Genomic DNA, 20,862 nt, shown 5'->3' with positions numbered 1-20,862 from the left:
GTTTCTTACTCCTACTATATGAGCTTATTTTTCTAACTTTACAACACATTGGCAAGTTTATGCTTCTTTCCACCCTGTTGTATCAAGATCAAAATGGTACATACAAACCTGTAGTAGCTCTCACAAGGCATGTATACTGAAGAGATGCTATGCATAGGCACAGAGGAAAGCTTACAGCTATTGGTAAAAGTTGCGAGTTCAATCTTTTCATTCAGAATAAACTAATTCAGACTGTCTGATAATGACTTAAAGTCTGCTGAAAACAGAGGTTATACTTTCCTGTTTGTGATATGGAAACATGGTGTCTGTTCAAAGATCTCTTTATTGGGATCCAGTCGGTCATATATAGTTCTTGGTTTCTGACTCATTATAACTACCAGTATCTTTCAGTAATAATGCTATTAAATAGAAGACTTGTGCCTCAGGGACAAGAAAAAAAGAGTGGGGAAAAGACCATGTCTCGTATTCCCATCAGATACTTCCACTGGTCCCTGGTTCATAAATCTTTGTGTATGGGTTATGATGTGTTACAGAAATCTGATTAGATACTTTATAGATCATTCTGATTCTTAAAGCTTGTTCAAGATACTTTGGTGTCCAAAAGAGATGGTATTTTCTTGCACTAAATTCTCTTTGCCCAAAGTATTTTAGAATTTTCATTTAAATTGGTATTTAATTTTTTGTGGTTTTTTCTCTAGCATTGCTTTAAGGGAAAAAGCCTAGCTCAGGCATCTGCAAACTATACACTTGAAAGTAAGCAAACTGAAAGCTGTAGTCATGTAACCTGAGTTCAGAGTATAGGATACTTCCTGTGGCGGCATTATGTCATAAATTTATTTTTAGTCCTTAAACACATACCTTCTCTAATGGGATCAGCAGAACTCTTGAATAGAACAAGCGGTGCGCTTTTTTGACAGTAGGCATTCTAAATGTGTCAATACATGCATTTCAACATCTGCTTTCCTTGTCTACTGACATACTGTTCTGTGATCTGTGGATTGCTCAATAATAGGAACAGCTATGCAGAAATTCATTAGTTGTGGGTGCAAAAGGGAGCAAAACTGAAATTCCTCAGAATTCATGAGAAGCTACTGAGCAGTCTCTGAAACAATCTTCACAGGCGTGAGTAAGCAAGGCATGTAGCACAAGACATTTGACGTCATCTTTGGGTAGTGATAGGTTGGATGAAAATAGGGTTGGCCATTTCCAGGAGGCTGACTGACCTACAGAGGCTCTTTGTGGACACAGGAGGATATTTTGATACCTGCTGGGTCTAATGGTTCTGTTTGGTTACCCAACATCTGAACAATTCCCTCCTTTGGAAATTACTAGCTTTTCCCTGGAGAAAGAAAAACAGATAATGGATAAAAGCGGATGTATCTAGAGTGCATTAGGCAAAGGGTAACTCTGTGCTGCTGGGCACAGGCAATGAGAATAAAACAATATTGATGTGCATCAGTAGGAGGGAGATACACTAGACCTAAGCAATGAAGCTTACATCTATAATGGTAACAATAGGTTTCATGAGATCTACTTGTAAGGGTCTATTTGCCTTAGAATTCAAGGACACCCTCAACTCCTTCCCATTTCTGAAGGGGGGGGGGGGGGGGTGTGTGTGTTTAATCTTACGGCTTTGTTCTATTTTTTTTTTTACCTGAAGGAGTTTTTACATCTTCCTAAGATTCACAAACAAGGGATTGGTGGCTGGCCTAATATTGCCAACCTAAATTTTTTTTTTCTGAAGAACTGCTAATGTTTAACATGATCTTCAGAATCCAGTTTTTCAAGAAGCAGGGGTTTAGAACAGTGTCTTCTAGAAATTAGTGTCTTAGAATAACTTGAGTTGGAAGAGACTCTGGTTATCTGGTCTGACACCCCTCACTCAAAGCAGGGCCAACTTAAAAACACATTGAACTTCTGAGTTAGATCAGGTTGTTCATGGCCTCGTCCAGCCAAGTTTTCAATATATCCAAGGATGGAAATTCCACAGTTTTTCTGGACCACATATTCTGGTGTTTGACTACCTTCATGGTGAAAAATTGTTTCATAACATTTAATTGGAATATCCTTTATTACAGTTTCAGTTGTTTTTTGTCCTGTCACTTTGCACCACTGAAAAGAGACTAGCTCTATATTCTGTAATAATCACCTGTTAGATATCTGGAGGCACTAATTAGATGCCTTTTGAGCTGCTGGTGGTCTTATCTGCAGGCTGAACAAACTCAAACTTTGTAGCCAGTCCGCATATGTGAGCATGTTGGTGGCTAACTGTCAGACTTGTTGAATTCTTATGTTATTTCTGAGTGATTAATATGGAATATTAAATTCAGTGTACATGTGTGTCTCATGGGGAGAAATGTAATCCAAATACATGCTGGAAAAAAAAAGGCCTCTACATCAATCATTATTAGCAGGAAATAAGGTCATGGATAGTTTTCTAATGATCTCTAAACTGCTCTGAAGCAGACTTTAAAAAAAAAAAAGAGAGAAAAAAAAGATAATTAGGAGAAAGAGAATGAGAAAAAAGTTATGTTAGCACAGAAACTTATTGTTCGTCCCATATTAAATACTGCATACAGTTCTGACTACCCTGTCTTGGAAACAGTATGATACAATTGGACTCAATATAAAGGGGGAAGAGAGAAAAGTATATTTTCTATACAAAGACAGTCTAAGTCAAACAGATCTTCATTCTGGAGCAGAAACTAGTATGAACGGATCTGATAAAGGCATATAAAATCATAGATTGCAAGAGGAAGTTTAGCAGGGATGATTGGTTCATATTTCTTACAGCAGAGGAGTTAAAAGTATGAGCAAGTTCAAAACAAAGGGGAGTTTATTTTTTATGTGGTGCTGGTGCCTGAGCATGCTCTGTAACTGATTATGGTAAAATGCAGTGAAGCCAAAGTAATACTGATGGAGCTAAATGTTCTTGAAGAATGGTTAGATGCAACTTTCTGCTCAGGAGGTTTCTAAGCTGCTTATTGCGGGATGTTGGGAGGATGTAACTGGGGAAAAAGTATTGCAGGATGCTAGCCCTTTTTCAAATGTTGTTTGTCTAAGTATTTTGTGGTGGTCAGAAACAGGATACTGGGCTAAATCAGTCTTTGATCTACACCATATTGCAGCTCTTTTGTTCTTAAAAATACATGCCATGTAAATGTGATTATGCAGGCAAGAAATTATTAATGCTAACTGGAGACGAGCAAATTATCTCCAGAAATAACTTTGAACAGCCACTTGTTTCCTCCAAAACAGGATCTCTCAAATTCCCAAGCTACGCTCATAACAAATCTTCTTGTGGAAGCCAATCTTCTGCTTTGCTGAAGAGAATATCCTTGGCCATAATAGAAGTGGAAGTCCTTCACACAGCCCATAGTTGAGCTATGGAGTAGTTTGCTGTAAGATATTGCAGATGCATTCCAGAAGTGGATGGCAGTTCATGGAGTTCATTATCAATATTCTGGTGAATATTGATAAATACACTGAAAAAAGTAATGTCCAAACTTATTTAGTAGGAAAAAAACAAACAAACAAACAAAACTGGCTTAGGAAGTCCCTCAGCTGTTAATGGTTTGAGGCAGGGAGAGTACATACAGGCTTCCTTATTCTTACATAAATCACAACTCATAACTTAATGGAAGCATGAAGATTTTAATATTGTAAATATTGTCCTTCCCTTTTTCTCCAAGTATCCTTATAAAAAACACAAGGAAATCCCTCTTAAATATTATTAAAGTTGAGCTTTCAGAAGTTACTGAGTGCTATTACTTAAGCAGTTGTATTAACTCTGCATTATGATTTTATTGTAATAGGCTACTTCTGTATAAACCTTTTCAGTGTGAGACAATGAAACATTTTTAAACATATGCGATTCATATAACTTGTCCTATATTGTTTGTTTTACACAATAATTTTAAAATTTATTTCTTAGAAATCTGCTTTGTAGAGTACTTTCAGCAAAACAGCAGGAATTGCACATACTTTGAGTATGAGAAGTATTATTTCCATCTTATAAATCAAGAGACTGACTCTGAAGCAGTTTGTCTCTGATTTTGTACTTTCTGTTCATTATGAGTTAGCACAAGAATTTCTCATTATCCAGCATCATTATAGCTTGTACTTAAAAGTATTAGCAGTGTAGTATGGCCTGAACTATTGTCCTGGTTACATAACTAATTTTTAAGAAGGATGTCTGACAGTGAGCAGAGGTACTGGTTTAGGGGATGGTTGGCCAGTCTACTTTGCAAGTGCTTAAAAACCAGTGTAGCTATAGGTCTTTGCACATGAGAATCTGTTATATTAAATGTACAAAGCTTGCTCTCGCTTTCCACAGTCTCTGCTTCTGTCTTAGTATGTGTAGTGCCAAACAGATTATTCTGCAAGCTCTCCAGCGAGCTATAATTTTACTGTTGTCTTGGTTTGCTGCATGAGCTACACAAACACACATACCTGATTTTTTTAAATGTGCGGAAACAAAATATTTTTGAGTTGATTTTTAAATCCTCAATTTAAGTGTTCTTCTCTTCACTTGCTTCATATAACTTGTCTTCCAGACAGTAGCTTTTTGTTCCCTGTCTCAACCAGAAAAATCTCAGGGGAAGATATTAAAAATTTCTTGAAGTTCATTAAAGAATGAAGGGTGTTATTACTATGTTAAGCCAACCACTTGAAAGACACTTGCAAGGATAAAACTGGTAAGATTCTTAATGTAATGCATAGACAAACTTTGATTGTAAAGAGGAATGCTATGGATGAGTAGCCTTTATTTAAATTTATGTATGATAAAGCACTCCAATGTGATACGGTATTAATGCTTTTTTTTCTGTTGTCTTGTAAGTCCTAGTGCTTGAGTCTAAAGGATTAACTAAAACATTTAACAGCTTGGTTCATAGTTTGGTAGATAAATATGTATTACATAATCTAGCTGTGACAATGGGAAAGATTTTGTGAATGCTCAGATATTAGATACTATATTTATAGCTGAAGACAAAGGACTATTTAAAATAAGGCTGATGTTTAAAACCTCATGGTAAAACAAAAGCATATTTGTGGAGTATCTGGTATAGTTTCATTGCTATGGACTCTTGAACAGAGAAACAACTAAAATATGAGAACATATACTTGGATTATAGCTGAAATGCATGCATTTGTAGTGAACTAATAAGAAAAGAACATGTCGCTGTGACTTTTTGGTATAGATACTACCAATAGGCTCTCTGGTCTGATATTTTCTCTTATCTGTTCCATCTTCTAGGGAAGCTTGGGAATTGGTTATTCTGCAATTACATGTTTTGAGGAGCTAATTCTTAACTTCCAGTGCCTTAAGGGAGGTTTAAGTCCTTAAAGTAGCAATACCTTTTCTTCCATGGCAATCAAAATGTTTTGTGTATGAATATGAATGTAGTTATATGTAGCGATTAGGTTCTGTATTAGTATCTGAATTAGCAGCTCTGGAATAGAGCCAGCTTGTGGCCAGGAAAGCAGCCAATAGCCTGGAGGAGAAATGTTTTAATTAATATGTAATAACTGCTTTAGAGAGCTCTCATTATTCTGGCAAGCTGCATTTGTCATTATTCATACTATTTATTTGGGACAGTTGTAATTTCTACTTAAAAATGTGGAAGACAATTCATTGCACCTTTTTCATACTGGGTGAAAAAGTAAGAATGCTTGAAAAATTACCTGAGCAAAGCGAAATTGAAAATTACTTGGATCTATTGAATATATTTTATAGCCATCAATTTCTTAATAGGATCAAGGTATTGCAGCAAGAATTATTTGCATTAAGGAAACTAACGATTTGCACACGTGCTGTTCTGTTATGTCTTAATTCTTTTTGGTGCTAGGTTTTTTCACAAAGGATGAATACAGTAAATTTTCTTGAACTATGCATACATGTGAAGTTAAACTTCAAGAACATTTTTTTCATTAAATAATAAAGCTGTTCATACAAGACATGCCAGTAACTTCTCTAAGTTACATTTCTGTAGGTCCCAAGAGCCTTGTACTAACTTAAAGTCGTAATTTAAGGGCTCCAGTTTCCATTAGGTAGATAAGGGGTAAAGCATGGGCTCCCACTTCTGCAGTTTAACTGCAGTACCATTCTGAAATGCTTCAGATAAGGCCACTGTGCTTCCTCTTAACTGTCAGCTGTGTTGAAAATAAGTGGGAACCTTTCTTTTTTTCTAGGCTTTGCCTGTTATTGCTGTAACAAAAAGAAGAGAGAATCAAGTGATGAGAAAGGCATTTCTTTCATTAGTACCTGGAAGCATGAAGAGACAAAGTCAGCATGTTAACTGAATGCAATTTGAGCTGAATGTTTTCACTTCAGGCTTTTATATTCTAATTATTTTATTAGGTATATAAGCCATCAAAATGTACTGTAAACTATTAGATTTTACTGAGGGGAATGCTAATTGAATCACAGCCTGTGCTAACTGGAAATTAGGACTGCTGGACTTGTATCTGTGGCTCTGAAGTAATTTAGTCTGTGACTTTATGCAAGCTACTTAAAAACTCTGTTTCAGTTGTCCAGTTTATTTACCTGTTTGTCCCCATGAATGGGGTGCATGTACCTGTCCATGTGAGACTGGATTCTCATAACCAGTAATCTCTGGTGGGCTTGTCTAGTGCCACAGTTGCCTTTGTCTTCTCATACCTAGGCAGGAAGGCCAGCAGGAGGTTTAACCATTCCTTGGTACCTTCATACCACTGTGAATCTGATGACAGTCTTGCAATGCCTGCTTCTCAAGACTTGGCTGCCTTTTCTCTTGGCCTTGCAGATACCTCAGGTGTCACAGGTACTCTGTGAGTCTTAGTGCTGCACTGCAATTCATGCAGAGACACTGAGGACTGTTCATGGTGGTAGAGCTACCATTTAACTGAGGGGGGTGACAGCCACAGACATTCTGCCTCCTAGCGTTTGCAGTTTCCTTTGGACAGTAGAACTGCAGGCTCTATATAGCTCACTCTGGGAAAGATAACTAAAAAGATGAGGAGTCTTATAGAAGTTGGACTTCTTAGAAGCTTTGCAACTGGCTTGTCTCCAGGCTGTATGAGAGCATTTACTCCCTCTGACTCCTACTTACAGGTTGTAGTTGGTATAATGTTATCCTGCAATACCAGGAGCCATCTGGGCTGTAAAATGGGGCAGATCTCCAAGTCACTCTTGCCCAAGGTGCATTTGAACCTCCCTTGACTGCAGAGGAAGAGAAAGGACAGACCTTTCGTACTTTGGTCTTTGCCTTTCAGTCAGTGTCACAGGGGCATTGTTCTTCCTACTCTTTGGTGCTCTCCCTTCATACAGATCACATTTCTGCTGCAGAGGTCCGAGGCTGGCAGGGCTATCTTGTCTGGGTTAGTCATACCCAGGAAATGCAGGAAATACCCATAAAAGTACCTCACTCTTCACATTGTGCCTTGAAACTCCATTGTATTTATCACATGCTCAGAGAACCCCAATAACACCCCCCCTGCCCCAAACAGTTAGGTCATGGTCCATTGAGATCATTGTTTGCCTTAAAATAAAGGTTTTTTTTTTTCTTCTACTCTCATTTCTGTTTTTCTCTAGCCATCTGTTCTCTTTTGTCTTTCACTTACATTGTAAACTCTTTGAAGAAAGGATTTTTTTGTTTGCTTGTTTTGTTTTGCTCTGTTTTCTTTAGTGCCTTGCACAATGGGGTGTTCATCAATGGGCTCACTGGCACTTTAACAACACAACTTCCAAGTCTTGGTACTGACAGATATACTTGCAAATATTCTTCATTAGGTCTCTTGGTTATATTTTTTTTCCCCAGATAATTTTATTTGCCCTTATTACTGAATCACCACTGTTTACTTAACTGTGTCTTTACAAAAGATATTCTAAACAAAATTCCAGTTACACAGATTTAAATCTATTCCAGGTTGAAAGAGTTCTTTCATCTTCCATAGAATTCAAAAAGTAGTTAAAATACTTTTTCCAATGCATCTTGCATCAGCAGCTTTTTCCACTACCCGTTTAGACCAATTTTGTTTTTCCAAATAGATGGGGAGATGTACCCACCTGAATATATTTGTTGTAAATATTGTGCTGCAGCAGCTTGATTTACCTCTATGCCCTGGGAGAACTGTTGGGCTTAACACCCGTAATGCATATTTGAAAGGAAGATTAGATGGTAGCAGGTAAATTATGTGGTTCTGAGCACCTGTATGAAGTGAAGCAGAAAGTTGAATTTTAATTTAAAATGAATCAAATTCTCTTCTACCTAAGTTATTTGAAGATATTTTTGGTACACTTGGAATAAAAACCACACTTGTAGCTGAAACTTCTGTACTCACCTGAACTGAATCTTAATGCTCTAAAGACTCATTTATAAACAAAATACAGTTTTAACACTGCTCCAGCTTTACAGACATTATCAGATGTAGTGACACTTTCCCATTTTATAGGGAAAATGGCTGTACTAGCTCAACTTCTTTTAAAGTAAAATCACATTTCTAATGTGTATATCACATATAAAAGCCTAGTGTTCATTTACTCATTATTAATGTTCAGTATGATCTAGATCTGTGTAATTAAGTTAAAAATTTGTTAATTTTTTTCAGCAACTCTAGCTGTTTAAAGTCTAGAAATAAATCAAGTGAAATGTGCTAATTGATGTCAGAATGGATATGGAGCCTCAAAGGTATCTTTAATGGCCTAGTCATCAGCTTGAATACTAGGTTAGTTACTAGAGGAATAATTGTGGTTTTTTTTTTTTGAAAAAAAAAAGTAATAATAACTTCTGTAGCTAATTGCATTCCTTGAGCTGATAAAGTCTAAATTAGTTGATTATGTAAATTGGTCAGGCTTTTTTACCATGTTAGGTAAATATATTTAAAAATGTATTTGAATATTTTTAAAATTGTTAGACAATTTTGTCTAAGATTTTATGTTGCTGAACTAAAACAAATAGTAGCTGAAAGCTTAAATCACTTGGTCTTCTAAAATGCTGTCTTTTTCTATTTTGCAGCATGGGTGAGCTCTCTTTCTATGGGGATGGTCTTCTTTTGTTCTCCAATAGTCAGCGTATTCACAGACCTGTTTGGTTGTCGAAAAGTAGCTGTGATTGGAGCTGCAGTAGGGTTTGCTGGACTCCTTTCAAGCTCTTTTGTAAGGTAAAAAATTCTTTTCTTTAAATATAAAGTATTTTATCAATTTTACAGTGTAGAGGCAATGCTGATCCTATCAACATAATATGAAGCAGCAAGCAGTGCTACTTTATATTACCTGTTAAGAGTAGAAACCTTGTTTTATTTGTTTTTGTCTTTCTCACTATGACTTCTGAAAACTCCAAGTGGTACTTTCAACTTCAAAAGTAATTTTAAAAATATAATAAACCTCATAACAGCACTCCCTATTTAACAGGAACCACTATGTATAAACATATTAACAGCAAGACTAATGCTATAAGTTCAACAGCACTGTCCTGGATAAACTTGTGGTATGTTTGCTTGATGTATGCTGTGTTTTAACAGGTACACAAACATAGTTTCTGCCTTCCCCCCTGCCCTGTCCCCTCAATTTGCTTTTAAAACACTGTTTTAATGTTGATAAAGGTAAATTCTTGTTAGAGTACATGCCATGTTAATGTGCGTTCTTGGTGTTTCATTATGTTGCTTACACTAAAATGATTTATGCCTATGATGTTATCAGTTAATTAAGGGAGTATAGTTCGGATACAGAAGTCAATGTTCTAAAAGTAAAATATTGTACAGTAGATAAATGTAAATATGATTTACTGCTTTTGTTACATACTGATTTCTTAATATAAATTTTCTCTTAGGAAGCTACGATGCAAGAGTATTTGTAATGCAGGAAAATATTTTACTATGTATGTCATGCTGCAAATTCTTTGAATGAGTCTACAGATGGAAGCAGAAGTTCTCTGTCCTTACTGTATTATGTTCTTTCTCTTATTTATAACTTCTGGTTTTATTTTTTTTCCTGGTTATTTTCCATTGATAAAGGTAATCAGTCCTTCCCCCTTATGTTGTTTCTGCTGGCTTGCCTTGTGTATTATCTGTGTATAATAAACTGATAGTTTCATATAGAAAGCAACAATATTATGTTACACAAATACTCTTTTTCACAGTAATACACAAAACCAGAGTTCCTGGTGTCAGACCTTTGTTAGTCAAATACTGTTTTCTAAGAATTTCTGTAATTGCATGGGAAGCTTGTGGAGTCTATTTTGGTATAGAGGGGTGCTGGCAGGTAACATCCTATGACAAAAAGCACTATATGAAGCATCCATACTTTTAAAAAAAAAAAAAGTTAATATATTGGCTAGCAGGTTAAATGGTTTTCTATAACTGCTTTAAAAGCAGGTGTTAGCTGATAGAAAAGAGCCCATGGTTCATTGAAAACATAGTATTAAAAAAAAATCATGTGCCACCTCAGAAATCTTGTATAAAAACATTTCTCACACATTGCCTCCTTCATCTAAATGTAAAAAATGTTTCCTTTGACTTATTAATACTATAATACTAATTTAATTATACTAACACTGTTACTTCATACTGTTAAGATTTCTTGCACAAGTACCTTTTAATGTCACATGTCTGCCTGTGCTCTAATACAATGGCTCTGCTTCATTTCAGTTGTATAGTAGATGGTAATGGTGGAGAACCTTGTGATGAAGCTACTCCTTAATATGAGCTGAAATGTTTCATTCTTCATTAACTTTTTTCCCATTTCTTTCTTAGCATATCCAATATCTGGACCAAAACACAGAATTTAGAATATTTAATAAAAAGGGGATTATTTGTCTAAAAAAGAATTAATACCCAAAAAGTCTATCATTTGCCAATAACGTATTGTATTACCAAAATTTGGCAGTATTTTTGTTTTACTTTTAATTATTAATGACACTTAGTACTTTTGATATTGCATTTTCATAATAAACTATGTAAATACTTGATTTTTCTGGGTTCATGAGGAATGTTCAGTATTAAGCTTGAACTGTTAGCACAATGAAATGTGTAAATTGAGACAATATAATTTTCTTTGGAAAAGAAAAAACCAAAACCCCAGCAATGGTTGAACTTATATTTGGCTAATTCACCCTGATAACGATTTTTAAAACTTCCTTTTAGTCAGACTATTTCATGTAATTATACTTGAATATAATTTTGCTTTTTTACCTGTTCAGCAAAGTCCATGAAATTTTCAGTGGAAGAAAATAGAGTAACTGCTGAATTAAGCCGACACAGTGTATTTCAACTATAAGTACATACAAACTCTTAACTCCCGTAAATATGTCAATTCATTGAAAAACTGTCTTGCATATGGTAGGCAAATGTAAGCATACAGTGTTGTACAATGATTTTTTTTCTTTTTTTTTTTTCTTTTGATATAGCACCATTGAACCTCTATATTTCACCTACGGAATCTTATTTGCCTGTGGCTGCTCATTTGCGTACCAGCCATCCTTGGTCATTCTTGGGCACTATTTCAAGAAACGCCTTGGACTAGTGAATGGCATTGTCACTGCAGGCAGCAGCTTGTTCACCGTGTCACTGCCCTTCCTCTTGAGAGTTTTGATTGATTCTGTTGGCCTATACAACACCTTGCGGGTCCTGTGCATCCTTATGTTTATTCTGTTCCTGGCTGGCTTTACGTACAAACCCCTTGTTTCCAATGCCAAAGACAAGGAGGGAGGAAAGAAGGGAAAGTTCAGATTTCCTCCTGAAAAAAAGATTTGCAATTTCTCCGTCTTCAAAGTTCTCAGTTACCGAATCTGGGCTTTTGGGATCCCAGCTGCACTTTTTGGATACTTTGTGCCTTATGTTCACTTGGTAAGTGCACATTTCTTTCTACATATGATGTATTTAAAACTACAGCTATTCCTTTGTGTTATGGACTAAGAAAATTATTGGTGATAGGAAGCAATATTTAAAGTGCAAGTGTTGTTGGGGAGAAACACGAAATTAATTTTGACGTTGTCTGTGGTTAAGAGGGCTCTAACCAGAACAATTAGTTGAGCCAGTTAAAATTTTAGTTCCTTGTTCTCAATCTAAGGTTTAAAATACTTAACCATGAAAAGAGACATTTGAAAAGTGTTCTGTACTGTTCCAAAGAATTCTTTATTTTGGTACTCAGCTGCATACATTGCCAATGATACTTGTGCGTTTCGGAGGAATAATGGAAGGAGTAAATAACAGAAAATGGGTAAAACATCTAATTTTTGTTCCTTTAAATTGAGGTGTGTTTGTTAAAATGTGCATTTTTAGGGTATTTTTTATTGGCCATTTTCCAGGTTTATTAAAAGCAAAAATACTTGGATTTTTCTCTCAAACTTCAACTTTGTAGTTTATCACTATAGCACCAGTATAACGGATCCTGTTATCTGGTGCTTCTAGCTGCCAGTTTGGCTTTTTTTTATTGCTGTCTACAGTAACTGATAGAGCTTTAGCTTCTGATGATGGGGAAGCTGTCAATCAGCCATTTCTTATACATATACTAAAGTTAATTTGTTTCCCTAGCAGAGGTTTTTTTGTTCTGTAGTATCCTGTTAACCCAGGAAATTTTGATGCAACTGGGAGATGCATTACATGAAATGTATCTGGCTGGCACTCATTGCACTACTTATTTAAATGGTGAATTATTTTTGAATGGCTTCTTGGTGGTGCTGTCTAAACTGAAGTGGTGCATACCAAAAGGCTTGAAAGGGAAAGGGGGGAAAAAGCCCACAACCTGCAACTGGATGCTCTATTTAGACCATTATACATCTTCATATTCAAGAGTATTTGATAAAGAGCATGGACTAGTAGAACTAATACCCACTATGAAAACAGAAGGATCATATTAATATTTATTATTCATCTGTGATAAAACAGTAAGATTAATGGTAATAAATGTCCTGAATTCTGTCAAATCTTCAACTCCTTAAAAGCCCACAGGTTTGTATGCAATATAGGAAGTGGTGTTGCTGCTTTCTGGTGGTACATTGGTGTTAGATTACTGACTCTGCATCAGATATTTATTTTAAAAATTACCTTGGGGTGGGGGCTGGCTTGTTTTTGAGCAGCCGTAAAGTGACTTTTATTCATGGCTAGTTCTTGTTACTTAGTTTTTAACTGTGTAGGTCTTGTTCTATAACACTTAGAATTAGGCAAATTCAAAGGACTGTACAATCAGCTGATTAAGCCATTGTGACATCTTATGCTATTTCCCCATAAGTTTTGTAGAGATGTTTTGAAATTAAAACAGTGTTCAGAGGAATAGAAGGGAAGTGGTGTAGAGAAAGCTATTGGATAGATTGTAAAAGACCATTAACGCTCGCAGAGAACTGAAGAACAAGGCTATACAAGCAGTCACATAGAACTTCTAAAATACATTTATTTAACAAAAAGCTTGTAACTTTTTACCAAGGTGCTTGTACAAATGCTTCTTGTTTCTAGATTGGACCAAAGCTGCTGGTTGACTTGTAGAGGACAAACCCCTGTATCTTTTTCATGTTATAATTTTTCTTTTTATAGTGTGCTTTCACTGTTGAGTACCTTTTTTCCCCCCATATCAGATTGGCACAAATTCTGACTGCAAAATACAGCTCCAGTACAGGAACACAACTTGATCAGGGCTATTTCTAATATAATGTTTGATAACACTATAAAACTATTCCAAAGTATAGTTAGAATCTGATATTTTAGATTAGCTCAAAAATATACTATAAGATTTAAATCCCAGGGGTTTTTTTCTCAGTTTCAGAGGAACCATGAAGCTTAACTATTTATAACAAAATCTTCAATGGGTAGTCAGTTTGCTTTGTATGCCACTTCTGAGAGGGGAAGCTTCTGCAGCTCTTAGGAACTCTTCACTGACAAATTTTGTTATCAAACCCCCCTCCTGAAACCCACAAGTTTGTTTGAATTTACTTGTCTCTAAATAATTAATTTTACTGTATAATTCTCTGGTCCTCCTGTAAACCAGAGAGAAAAGTCATCTTAAGCAATGTATAGTAAGCTTCCACTACTTTTAAATAAAACCATTCTAAACAAGAAGCTTAGCTTTCATTACTGGCTTTGCAGATAGCATTAAGTGGAAAACAGCTTGATTTCCCCCCCCCCCCCCCCCCCCTTCAGTCTTTTAAAACATTTGATTATTTATGATTCAGATTTCTGTCCAAAGTTTAATTTAGGTACTTTTCAATATACACAAAGAATACATGGAGGACTGAGGTACTACTTAACTTGTGCTATGTACCCAGGACTCTTGACCATACTCTGAAATATTTAAAGCTTAAACCAAACTTTGATCAGTGAGTATGATAGGGATGGTAAGAAACAGTATGAATTGGAATAAAATTTCATGTGTTTATACTGATAAAGAAGCTATGTAGGTACTGCCAAAGTCAGATTTCTGTTTGCTTATGTATATGGTCCATTAAGTACTATGTAAGTGCTCAGTAATCTTTCAGAAACCTTGGCATACAAATAGTTTAATAAAATAATTCCTAGCTTTACTGATGTTAAAATGGAAAATGAAAACTTGAATTTCATAAATAGCAGTTTTTCCACTTCCAGAATGTATAAGATTTTTCTAACCTTCAGTCCTGGATAAGTGATCAAGATGAAAAGAGTTTAGTACGTGCAGGTCATATATTTAAGATTATAATTATTTTATACGCGATTACCAAGGATGAATGTATGCTCAGTAGCAGAAATTTTTGTGACAGAAAGCAGGAGTTTGAATCTTGCTGGGTTGGAGAATGCAGTCATAGGACTAACAGTAAACTTGCTGCTTGGGGCTTAAAGAATGAAGTGTTCTCGCAGCTAAACCCACCATTTCTGTAATTATTTCTACATAAACCTAAACTCATTCAAGAATTTAGGTCTGCCTTTAGAACTAAGCAAACACTCATCCCTCTAACTCAAATTTAATAATTTCAAAAAGAAGGGAAAATCTTCTTAATTGAAAGAGGTATTTATTTTTATGAAAACATGAGTAAGTGAAGAACCATAGTGTTTATTGCTGGTGGGCAATGATGTATGCTGGGGGGACTATTTAAAACCTTAGGAAGTCTCTGTGGATCTGTATTTGAGAAAGTAAATAGGTCGGTGTTTATGAAGGAACAGCACAGACTCTGCCCTTCAACACAGATACTTCAACTCCAGTAGATAGCTCTGGACTTTTTTATCCTAGTTTTGTCTGCTTTTGATAAAACCACATTTTATGTACTTCCAGAAGTATGTGAAAGTACATACTTCCAGATAAGTCAAAGGGTATAAGAAAAAATAACTTTTTGCTGGTACAACTGCCAAACTAGTGATTACTTTCCTCAGCTTTTGAAAAGGAAGGTTACTATTGTTCCATTGTTTGCATTTTTAAAATTATAGCACTACTGGAAAAGAGATATGATACTCAGACAAATGACAGCTTTTGTCATGCTAAAACTCTTGAAATTTTCCCACTGTTAGGGTTGGCCGACAGCAGACAGACTGCTAGAATGGGATGCTCGTTGCAAGTGCCCTAAGAAACAACACTTACATGTGGAGCCTCATGCCTACAACTCTTCCCTTAGCCCTCAGACCTGGTTCCTATTCTTACCAAGTCCCATTTTTCCCACCTGGAAAGGCAGTTGCTATCAGTGTTGGGTGCTCTTGACCATGTGATGAAACACAGGTGCCACAGGCCCTACTGGTTAGGGCCGTTTTGTGTCACCACTTGGGTCCATGGTAACTGGTGGTTGCAGACTTGGTGTGCTGTGGTCATTGTGCATAAGTTGTTGTCTGCTGGCTTGGCACAGCAGAAGAGCTGCTAAGGTCCCAGGCAGCACCTCTGAGTGCTTCTGAGGCCAGCCCTGATTTCTGTTTGTGTCTCTTGTGTTTTCTGAAGCATATTGGAAAGGAGGATGCATGTTGTGAAATTTGTAGTGAGAAAGAAAGAAAAGCTAATTTTGGGCTTTGGAATAATAGAATTAGCCAGGTCTTGGCAATTTTAGCCAGCTGCACCATATTTGCTAGATATAGTAAAAGCTGTTAAAACCAGAGAAAATAAGCTGCTCATGAACTAGGCTCCAACTAAAATTAAACAAATCAACAAATTAATTATATTGCATGCTAGATAGGATTCATATCAAGGAGCTGACAAGAATTACCAGTCCCTGACTGGTAAATATCAGCTGCATGCAAAATAGGCATCATATTCCTTTTGGCTCTTGTAGGGGAGAACCAAAATGGGAGAGCTTTTCTTATCCCAATTTAATAGGTGTCAAATTCCATTAGTAGGTATCCTATTCCATGTGATTTTGGGGCAATTGGGTTGTGAGAAATACTATAAATAGGTTTTGACTTAATTTTGTTATGTACTTCTAGCATGAATTCAGATTGTTGAATAGTAAACTGATAACAACCATTTGATTTAGTAATCATATGAATTATTCCTCTCAATTTTAAATCCAGTCTAAACTGCAGTGATTGAGAGTGGTTTTTTTTTTTTCTTTTGACGTCTCTCTAAAATAGGTAAATAGCCAAATAAAAAATCTAGTTTAGTCCATTCAGGTTTAAATTGTGAGTCCAGAACAGAAATATTGTCAGATTAATGCTAAGCACTCTTTCCAGGTTGTTTTTAATAAGGACTATCTCAAGGAAATGATTAAGTATATTTGAATATTAAGTATATTTGAAAGAAAGTATACCTAGTCTCTGTGCCACTTCTTGTCCTGTGCCTGTTCTGGTAATAAACAGGGAAATCCTGTTTTTCAGGAATCAGTCTAACGTTAAGAATTTACTGCTGTTCTCTTACCCTTTAAAAAAGTATGTACTTAATCAGGATCATACATCATTAATTCTTAGAGCTTGTTAGGTCAATTCTGTTAAAATTTGGTCACATGTTAGGTAGTTTAAAAGATATGCTGTTGCTTTTTGTGCTTTATTTAGCAGGATGAAAAGAAATACTTAAAATGGATGTTGTCACTGCTTAGTCTTTTCTAAGCAGTGACTAAGGTCACCACTAAGGTTCTGTAGTAATTTGTATAGGGACATGGTTTGGTTTAACAGTTACTTTTATTAAATGCCTCTTGCTAATGATAGGTCCTGTCTTATTTTATAGTGTTTGACACCTTGCAGGATGAACAAGTGAATTGAACAACTGAATGGTTGAACAAAATAGTGCAAATATTACATGTCTTGCTTTTTAAAAAAGCAACTGGATGGTAGACAATGCAATAAAAATGTGTATTGATAAAGTTTACCTTTCTAAGTCTAAATCTTTTTTTATAAAGAAAATACATACTCTTAAAGAATGGCTAGATCTATGTGAAAATTAGGCCTATTGTTTAAATATGGTTATAGGCTTGTATACAAAGCTATCCATTAATTGATAAGCAATGTGGAAGTTACCATAGCACTGAATATACTCTTAAAACTTCAGAAGAGCTGAGGAAAAAATAGATTTCAATATTTCTTATCCTGCTTTGCTGCCTGTTTCTTAATTTACTGTGTAAATCTGACTTTTCCTTTTGGTGCTTATCCATGTTCATATTCCATAATGGGTACATACTTGCATATGTAGAGATTTTTGGTTAGCAGTAGCTGTGTGGAGTGTATGTGTTCTGTGTCTGTGTGCTTCATGTTTTAGATATGAAAAAATGGTGTGTGCCTGGCTGTTTTTTCCAGCAACTTCCTTGGGAGAATCCATCTTGGGAGACAGATTTAAATATTGGATTTATTCTCCTCCATACTGAAGATTCAGTGTCTTACTGCTTCTCTGAATCTGTATGTGCCAGGAGTAGGTTCAGCTGGACCTCTAAGGAACAGGGAAGTGAGACTGCAGACTTATGGTTAGAAAAAATAGGTAATACTGCCTCAGATTCTAGAAACTGCCACTGAGAAACAAAGCATTACCTTGGACTCTAAGATTTTAATCAGCTGTATTGGAAAAGAAAATGCATTTCACAATGAAAAGTAAAGAGGCTTCCAAGCAGCTGGCCAGCTAAAAGGTATTCCAAAAAGATATAGCAGCCCCAGGACCGTTGTTAGGTACAGACTCTCAGGCTCTGCTGGCATCTTGTTTGAAAATACAAGAGTTGCTGGCTCTGCTGGTAAACTGCCTTTTCAGATTCTTGGGGAAACTTTGTAAATAAATAAGCCTCTAAATAAGCCTGGCTGCCAGCAGTGGACACCCTGTAGCTGTTTTTCAGTGGGAAATAAAAATATACCATAGTATGTCCTCTGTGGTGCTGTGCTTTGCTATATGAAAACCAGGAATATACTATGTCTGGAAGAGCTCAGAGGAGATTCCGTTCTTTCTGTAGTATTATATGTTGCATGAAGTCAGTTTAGCCACCTTCTCTTTTTATAGACCTTAGGAATGGCTGGGAAGAAGTGCCAGTGATGATAAGTATTCTTACCGGGCCAGCAATCCCCTGCTCTGCTCAGTCCACAAACAGCTGTGACAGACTGAGTGCCTTGCTGTGTTATCCACTGGAGACCACTTAGCCCATTTTGGGCACTTGAGTCAGCATTATGTAGCATGCTTCGTCATCTTGGGCTATCTTTCATCTGGATAATCCTTTCAGTTCAGTTTGTTTCCTATTCATTACCTCCCATGGTCTTTCAGCTGTCCTTCCAATGATATCTTTTACAACAGAAGTTTCCTGGGAAATAGGAAATTACTCACTTTTACCTCCAGAAAAGAATAGATTTGGGGAAACCTGTTTGTCTGCAAACTGAAGTTAAATGTAATTGAGAGATTGGTTCTTATGTCCTAACTTTGAGAATTCAACATTTCCATTACATTACCACATGTGTGAAGTTCCTTAGCTTGTATTAGGTCAAAACCATTAACAATACCAGACCCCTTGTCATTTGAATTATTGACAGCTTTGAGGATTTTAACCCAGGTCTTTGAGGTAACTGATTAATACAGACAGATCTTCTCTGCAGAAAATATTTAGTAGTGAAATATTTAAAGAACTGATCAAAGGGCTCGATAGGGTTTTTAAACCCTTGGAAGTCCAACCTTTTTCCTTGGCATAATGAAGGTTATGGTGGCCTCCTTGGTTTCCACATTTGCAAGGGTGTACCTCTCTTCTAGTAAGTTCTAGAGCCTGTTCAGGCTTGCATATCAAAAGGCAACAGTGAAAATGTACATTGTGCCACATGCCAGGCTACATCTGTGATCACATATGGGCTGTTGAAGGTTGGCCTGTTCCACAGGCAGGTATTTTTTTATGTATATGCTGCTGCCTTCTTGAAATTCTAGAAGAGTTTAGTAAGTGTCTGTGAGGGGACCTCCTTTTGACATCCAGGGCAATTAGTTCGCTGGGGGAAGCTCACTGGTTTTAGTGACAAATACAGTGCCCTCAAAATGTAAAACATCTTACAGAACTCATGAATCTGTTCTCTAGACAATCTCTGGGCTTAAAGACAAGTATGGGCAATACTGCAGTTGTATTTTCTGTTATCAGAGAGAAAGGTCATGGTCCTGCTGCTGTATAGGGAAGCTTTAGAGCAATGTGTTTCAGATATTTCTCATCAGAACAGATGATGGGCACTTAAAGGCTAAATCTTTTAGGCAGTCTGTTTCTCAGATGGAAGCTAAACTGCATTCAAAATAGTCACCATCCTAACAAGACACATTTTTATTCCTGGGAGGGGCATGGATATGGTTGGAATCTCTGTAAAGTACTTTATTAGTCATAAAACTTTAATGCGCATAAACAAACTAATTTTCTAGGCTGCATCACAAAACCAGACAGCTCAGATAAATACTTCTGTGTGGCTTAGTCTGTCTCCAGATCTTCTGTGTTTGTTACTTTGAAGTTGCGGGGTCTAGTGCTGTGCCCATGTAGTCTGTCCTTGGACAAAGATAGTGCTGTCTGCTGCTCTGTACTTCCTATCTTTTGCTGGAACATCTGTTTTGTTTCTGTTCTTTAGCTAAGAAAAGTTGTCTTTTTTTCACTTTAGAAACAACATAGTAAACAGGAAGATTTGCTGATATGATGCAGATTTTTGTTGCCAGATTTGATTCCCCGCCTTTTCCCCTCTGTAGTTTAAGATCCTTGCCTTCATGTGATTTTAACTATTCTACAACTATTTTATCACCTTGGACTGTGTTCTTAAATTGAACCAGGATGATTTGTCCTTCAGTTCTGTTCTTTACCAGCCAGCTATTTTGACTTGTCTCTACCTATTTCTAACTCTGTATCAGCGATGTGCCTTGTTTTTCTTAATAAGAGATCAGATTCTGCTGTGCAAATTCAGTGTTTGAACCTTTGTCCCCTAGAACATGTGCCAATAAAAACTGTCTTCCTGTGCAATTGACTTGGAGAAATGAAGAGCCAAGCTCTTGTGAGATCCTCTGTACCCACAGTTTTTCTAGAAACTTATTTGAAATTCTTGCTATGTACTTTGAAAACTGCATTCACTTCCATATACTCAGTTTCCAAAAGGCCTTATTTATTCAGGACAAAACAGTCTCTCTATTCTGTCCATTCAGAAAAATAGCCATTTTCCACTTGTAAACTGCACCCTGCTAAGCAAAAGCTTTGGGTCATTAAGAAGAATTATACTGGAAAATATGAAGGGTATAGAAACCACCCAAGATTCTCCAAGCAGATCTGAGCTGCCATATCTGGACAAGCTATACGATAGTCAGGATGAATCTCACTGCAGTAGTCAATGTTCTGCCCAACAAGGCCCTAGTCATCATCCATAACATTGCTTACAAATATTCTTGTAACTCTTCAAGCCCAGCCTACTGATGCTGTGTTTCCTAAATATTGTCAGGTGTGACATCTCTAGATTGAATCCTCATTTGACAAACCAGTGTTTCAGTTGCTGTCCTTGCAAGAATGGTCATCTCCACATAGACAGTGGCAGTTGCTTTGTGTT

The 20,862-nt window shown here is 36.4% G+C and overlaps 1 protein-coding gene across 1 annotated transcript in view; it reads left to right on the top strand.

The window, feature by feature from the left end:
• The window catches only part of SLC16A10 (solute carrier family 16 member 10), a 72,713-nt gene that overhangs the window by 35,220 nt on the left and 16,631 nt on the right, over positions 1-20,862 (top strand). Inside the window, exons 2-3 of the mRNA XM_075708107.1 lie at positions 8,997-9,141; positions 11,385-11,823. Of these exons, the coding sequence (XP_075564222.1) occupies positions 8,997-9,141; positions 11,385-11,823 (584 nt within the window). The remainder of the gene's footprint in view (positions 1-8,996; positions 9,142-11,384; positions 11,824-20,862) is intronic.

The sequence above is a fragment of the Pelecanus crispus genome, chromosome 3, assembly GCF_030463565.1.
Source record: "Pelecanus crispus isolate bPelCri1 chromosome 3, bPelCri1.pri, whole genome shotgun sequence".
In the NCBI taxonomy this organism is placed as follows: Eukaryota; Metazoa; Chordata; class Aves; order Pelecaniformes; family Pelecanidae; genus Pelecanus; species Pelecanus crispus.
The sequence above is the reverse complement of the archived record's forward strand: the minus strand, read 5'-3'. Positions and strand labels throughout refer to the sequence as shown.